General features: G+C 50.4%; 1 protein-coding gene across 1 annotated transcript; it reads left to right on the forward strand.

Moving 5' to 3' along the window:
* Positions 1-1,676: 1,676 nt before the first annotated feature.
* Positions 1,677-6,215, forward strand: NEFM (neurofilament medium chain; the record flags this gene model as incomplete). Its single annotated transcript, XM_082618817.1, has 3 exons — positions 1,677-2,756; positions 3,495-3,619; positions 4,844-6,215. 3 exons carry the CDS (start codon positions 1,677-1,679, stop codon positions 6,213-6,215), a joined length of 2,577 nt encoding a protein of 858 aa, XP_082474943.1.
* Positions 6,216-6,448: the final 233 nt, after the last annotated feature.

The following is a 6,448-nucleotide window of genomic DNA, read 5'->3' on the forward strand; positions in this document are numbered from 1 at the left end:
TGTAGGTTCCTTATTTAAATAAACATGTTTAAAGATATAGAAAATCTATTCTAAATCAGTCATTAAAATCTCAGTGGAAGAAAACAAATATCTGGTTTTATTCAAAGTTATGGTGAGTAACTTGGCAACTTTTAAATTAATTTGAAATTAACTCAGGTGCTTTTCAGTCATCGCAGTCACAAACAAGGAGTACTGAACAGAAAGATGACAAGGCAATTGTTTTTGTTCAGACTTGTCATAAACTCTATTCCCCTGGACTTTTCATCTCTGCAGATTTCGAATTCCCCTTTCCAAGGAATATTTGACCTTCAGATTTCAGTTCCTGTATCTCTTGATTTCCTGCATCCATCCTATGTTAGAAAACTGAAACTGGGCTACAAGTATATCTCTGTTACCTGACTTTAATTAATTTTATTTGTTTTCAAACTCTGCATTGTGCCCACCCTGCATTGCAGAGGAATCTTAGCATGAGATCCCAGTTTGGCTCCTTCAGAGTCACTGCAAACTGGCTTTAATTGTATTTACTCGGGTAGAAGTGGGGGAAGGAAACCCCCGCCAACCTAACCGGACAAGCAATGCTGGGCGACAAGCCCCCAGGGCGGCTGAATCTTCCAGCAAACCAGCCTGGGCGCTGTCCTTGGTGCTGCCGGCGCCATAGCGAGCACAAGCGCCTTACCTTCTGCCCCTGCGGAAACTGCGGACGTCCCCCAAACGTTAAGCAGAAAGCAGCGACATATCCCACTTTTAATACAAATAAATACCCCGGCCCAGCCTCTCTGTCTCCTTCTCGAAGACTTCAGGCTGACCGTTCTTCAAAGTCTTTTTGGTTTTTTCTTCTAGGCCCAACTCGGGGCCTGCGCTCATCTCGGGCTGCTTTAAGACCGGGAGTGGGGGGAGGGGAGGAAGGCAAGGGGAGATGAGGATGGGGGAGGGGCGGGAGGAAGGGGGAGGGGAGGAAGGAGAAAGAGAAAAGACAAGACTGGGAAGAAAAAGGTCCAGGAGGAAGGGGCTCAGAGAGAAGGGAGGAGTGAGTGGGACTAAAGAAGTTTTAAAGTGGGAAGGCGAAGAGATGCCAAATAGAGGGGGAAGTGATTAAGCACAAAAGATGGGTAAAGAAAAAAGTAATGGAGAAAGGGCAAAAGAAGAGAAAAACGTCAAGATAAGAGTGCAGAGGGCTTACAAACACACACACACACACACACACACACACACACACAAAACCCCACAAAACAAAAGGACAAGAACAAAGTGGCTAGGGGGTCGCTAGAAAAGCGGCCCGAACGGTGGGAGAGTGACTGAACAAAGAAAGGGCGTTGGGTGAATGCTCCCACTGGGGGTGTAAAATGCAATCCGAAGGTGAAGAGAAATGGAGAGAGGGGGCTTGGGAGGGGACAGGTGGTCTGGCACCGAAAGAAGAGCTGGGGGAGGGGTCGGGGCCAAGGTAGCAAAGTCCGGGGTCCGATGCGGCGCGGGCCCACGTGGAGCGGGCGCTGAATCACTGCTGGGCTGTCTTCACCAGCCCCCATCCCCACGGCCCGGTACCCGCAGTCCCCGCCTCCTCGGCCGCCGCCTCCACTGGGCGGGGCCCTGGCCCAGGACCAGCCGCCGCGGCTATAAAGGGGCTGCGGCGAGGGCAGCAGAACGCTGTGCCAGCCACACGCCCCGAAGCCTCCAAGATGAGCTACACGCTGGACTCGCTGGGCAACCCGTCCGCCTACCGGCGGGTAACCGACACCCGCCCGAGCTTCAGCCGCGTCACCGGCTCCCCGTCCAGCGGCTTCCGCTCGCAGTCATGGTCCCGCGGCTCGCCCAGCACCGTGTCCTCCTCCTACAAGCGCAGCGCGCTGGCCCCGCGCCTCACCTACAGCACGGCCATGCTCAGCTCCGCCGAGAGCAGCCTCGACTTCAGCCAGTCTTCGTCCCTGCTTAACGGCGGCTCTGGGCCGGGCGGCGACTACAAGCTGTCCCGCTCCAATGAGAAGGAGCAGCTGCAAGGGCTGAACGACCGCTTCGCGGGCTACATCGAGAAAGTGCACTACCTGGAGCAGCAGAACAAGGAGATCGAGGCGGAGATCCAGGCGCTACGGCAGAAGCAGGCCTCGCACGCCCAGCTGGGCGACGCGTACGACCAGGAGATCCGCGAGCTGCGCGCCACCCTGGAGCTGGTGAACCACGAGAAGGCTCAGGTACAGCTGGACTCGGACCACCTTGAAGAGGACATCCACCGGCTCAAGGAGCGCTTCGAGGAGGAGGCACGGCTGCGCGACGACACCGAGGCGGCCATCCGCGCGCTGCGCAAAGACATCGAAGAGTCGTCGCTGGTCAAGGTGGAGCTGGACAAGAAGGTGCAGTCGCTGCAGGATGAGGTGGCTTTCCTGCGGAGCAATCACGAGGAGGAGGTGGCCGACCTGCTGGCCCAGATCCAGGCGTCACACATCACCGTGGAGCGCAAAGACTACCTGAAGACAGACATCTCGTCGGCGCTGAAGGAGATCCGCTCCCAGCTCGAATGCCACTCGGACCAGAACATGCACCAGGCCGAAGAATGGTTTAAGTGCCGCTACGCCAAGCTCACCGAGGCTGCCGAGCAGAACAAGGAGGCCATCCGTTCCGCCAAGGAAGAGATCGCCGAGTACCGGCGCCAGCTGCAGTCCAAGAGCATCGAGCTCGAGTCGGTGCGCGGCACCAAGGAATCCCTGGAGCGGCAGCTTAGCGACATCGAGGAGCGGCACAACCACGACCTTAGCAGCTACCAGGTAGGAACAGCGGCTGCGCGGCCAGCCTGCGCCAGCGCCAGCGCCGCGCGCCCCCGACTCTCAGACCCGCGCCCCGCCGCGCTCTCAGCCGCGCTCCCTAGCGGCCGCTGGCCGGCGCGCGCGCGCGCGACGCAGACCCAAGTTGGAGGCTCAAAGCGTCCTCGTCCCTCCCATCCCCTCCACAAGCCTCCCCGACGCACCATCCCCCGCTCGAAGACCCCTGACCGTTTTCAAAACGTGCTTCTTTTCCTTAGGAGTCCCAGTTTTGCACGCTTGCGCGTTTAAAGTAGGAGGTTTACATTCGGGTAGTTGGTAAAGCAGCAACTTTAGGATAGCTGTGCAGAAACTCATGTATTCTCAACTTTTCCAGCCGTGATCGGAAGAACTCCCAAAACTGGCTTCAGCCCAAAGGGCTCAGATGGGAAGGGCCAGGTCAGCCGTGGGGTTTCCCCATGCATGTGTGTGTTTCCCGCTGAGACCTGTTCTAGATCCACTGGTCCCAGTGCGTGGTGTGCCCAGGAAATGTCTATTTGTCTTATTGATTCTGTTTGTTCGTTTGTTTGTGAACTCCTTAGGTTTTTATTTTAAGGGGGGACGGGGTCTGGGAGCGGTACCCGAGGTTTGCAAAGCTGGAGGGAGTCGAGGGAGGGGAGGAAGAAGGAGGAGGAGGAGGTACCAAGTGGTTCGCGAAAGAAGTGGCTGTTTGGAAGGATAAGTCTGTGGCTGTGTCTCTTTCAGGACACCATCCAGCAGTTGGAAAATGAGCTTCGGGGCACAAAGTGGGAAATGGCTCGTCATTTGAGAGAATACCAGGATCTCCTCAACGTCAAGATGGCTCTAGATATCGAGATCGCTGCATACAGGTACCGTGCTCGCGGCGGACGTGGCCGAAATAGTAGCCGCACTATAGAGGCCGTTTAGGCAGGAACCTTCACCACTTAAGTTAAAGCAAGCAGGGTTGCAGGAGTCTTGAATCAGTGCCAGGTTTTCTTCTGAATTAAAAAGTAATTAAAGAATTGCAACTTTTTATGCAGCTTTAAAAGAGTAAACAGTAGTTAAAATGTTTGAATAAAGTGTTTAGAGGAAAAGCACCGATTAATTTCAGTGCTTATGCTTAAACTTTTTTTATTTTAGTGAAACAATTGTTTTCAAATATTTGAAACAAAAACAGAATTTTAGTTTTTAATATTTCATCTAGTGCTTTCAGCTTTTCAACTGTGTAATGTCAAGGACAAACACCAGGACGTTCCATTTCTCGCTCAGTTACAGCTTACTATTGCCATCATCTGGCTGAGAATACATATGATTGATAGAATATATATTTTTTTATTTAGATTTATGTTTATAGATCTAGATATGCATCCAGAGAAAGAGAAGAGATTATAAGTATATTAACTGATGTCACCTTGCTGTTGACTAAATTCATAGGTGAAAATCCTTGACTAAATAGTTTTTTTTGGGGGGGGGTTGTTTTTCTTTTTGTTTTTTTACCAGTAAGATCATTCACATTACAAGAATAAATTGCACTCAGCTCAGAGCCATCTGTCTTTTCTGGAAAGCTAAATAGTTACATAAAATAGACACTTTATGACTAAAATCACAGACCAGTTTATAACTTGATACGCACATATTAGCACCTAGCTATCATATATATAGCTTGAATTCTAATATATTCTAAATAGTTTTGTAAAATTTTTGAATGTTCGCTAAAAGACATTTAGTATACATCTTGAAAGTCCAAATGTTCAAGAACATCACTTAAGGCCTTTTTGGCTTCTAGGGAGCTTTTCAGCATATTCATGTTGCACCAAATGGATTGCGGCAGAGCTGAGATTTGGTAGCTGGGTGTAGTGAGTGGACTATTGGGCGTGGTTAGTTACTGCATTGGGTAGACTGGCTGATTGTCCCTGAGAACCTGTTTCTGTCATTGAATAGGACACAATATACTAGTGAAATGATAGCAAGTGTTACTTCAAGTGATTCTATTTATCCAAAGGTATCTATCACGTTACACATACTGTAATGAAGTTCAGAAGACCCAATGAGGTTTTCATTACGTCTTTTGCCTTCTTTGATTCTCTCCTTAGGAAACTCCTGGAGGGTGAAGAGACCAGATTTAGCACATTTGCAGGAAGCATCACTGGGCCGCTGTATACACACCGACAGCCCTCCATCACAATATCCAGTAAGATTCAGAAAACCAAGGTAGAGGCTCCCAAGCTAAAGGTACAACACAAATTTGTCGAGGAGATCATAGAGGAAACCAAGGTAGAAGATGAGAAATCAGAAATGGAAGAAGCCCTGACGGCCATTGCAGAGGAATTGACAGTCTCCATGAAAGAAGAGGGCAAGGAAGAAGAGCCTGAAGAAAAGAAAGAGAAAAAAGAAGCCGAGGAAGAAGTTGTAGCTGCCAAGAAGTCTCCAGTGAAAGCTACTGCACCTGAACTTAAAGGAGAGGAGGAAGAGGGCAAAGAGGAAGAGGAAGAAGAGGAGGGCGCTAAATCAGACCAAGCTGAGGAAGGAGGATCTGAGAAGGAGGTTTCTAGTGAAAAAGAGGAAGGTGAGCAGGAAGAGGGAGGAGAAACAGAGGCTGAAGGTGAAGGAGAGGAAGCCGCCGAAGCTAAGGAGGAAAAGAAAATGGAGGAAAAGGGTGAAGAAGTGGCCCCCAAGGAGGAGCTCGTGGCAGAAGCCAAGGTGGAGAAGCCAGAGCAAGCCAAGTCCCCGGTGGCAAAGTCACCAGTGGAAGAGGTGAAGCCCAAAGCAGAAGCTGGAGCCGAGAAAGGAGAACAGAAAGAGGAGGAAGGGAAAGTGGAGGAAGAAAAGAAGGAAGAAGCAAAGGAAGCTCCCAAGGAAGAGAAGGGAGAGAAAAAGGAGGAGAAGCCAAAGGATGTGCCAGAGAAGAAGAAGGCTGAATCCCCAGTGAAGGAGGAAGTCGTGGAGGAGGTGGTCGCCAAATCAGTAAAGGTGAGCTTGGAGAAGGATGCCAAAGAGGAGGAAAAGCCACAGAAGCAGGAGAAGGAGAAGGAGAAAGAGAAGGAAAAGGAGAAAGCGGAAGAGGTGGGGAAGAAGGAGGAGGGAGGTTTGAAGGAGTCCAGGAAGGAAGACATAGCCATCAATGGGGAGGTGGAAGGAAAAGACCAGAAAGAGCAGGAAACTAAGGAGAAGGGCAGTGGGGGAGAAGAGAAGAAAGGTGTTGTCACCAATGGGCTAGACGTGAGCCCAGCAGCTGAAAAGAAGGGTGGTGATAAAGGTGAGGAGAAAGGGGTGGTGACCAAAATGGTAGAAAAAACCACCAGTGAGGGGGGAGATGGTGCTACCAAGTATATCACCAAATCTGTAACCGTCACTCAAAAGGTCGAAGAGCATGAAGAGACCTTTGAGGAGAAATTAGTGTCTACTAAAAAGGTAGAGAAGGTCACTTCACACGCCGTAGTAAAGGAAGTCACCCAGAGTGACTAATAGATGAGTCCATTGCAAAAGGTTAAGCCATATGACAATTTCAAAATGCATGTGATTGACAGCTTCAAAACAGAACGGGTTCTCCCATGGGGGCTCCAGACATTGTATTTTACTTTGTGCAATATGAGGGACCTGCATGCAAGCTCAGGGTGCTCCCTCCCCAGTGTTTGGGCGATTCGAATGCATGATACTGTATGTACCTGGGGAAGTGGCCAATTTCCTAAGCTGTTGGA

The sequence above is a fragment of the Mesoplodon mirus genome (assembly GCF_964341445.2).
Source record: "Mesoplodon mirus genome assembly, chromosome: 1".
In the NCBI taxonomy this organism is placed as follows: domain Eukaryota; kingdom Metazoa; phylum Chordata; class Mammalia; order Artiodactyla; family Ziphiidae; genus Mesoplodon; species Mesoplodon mirus.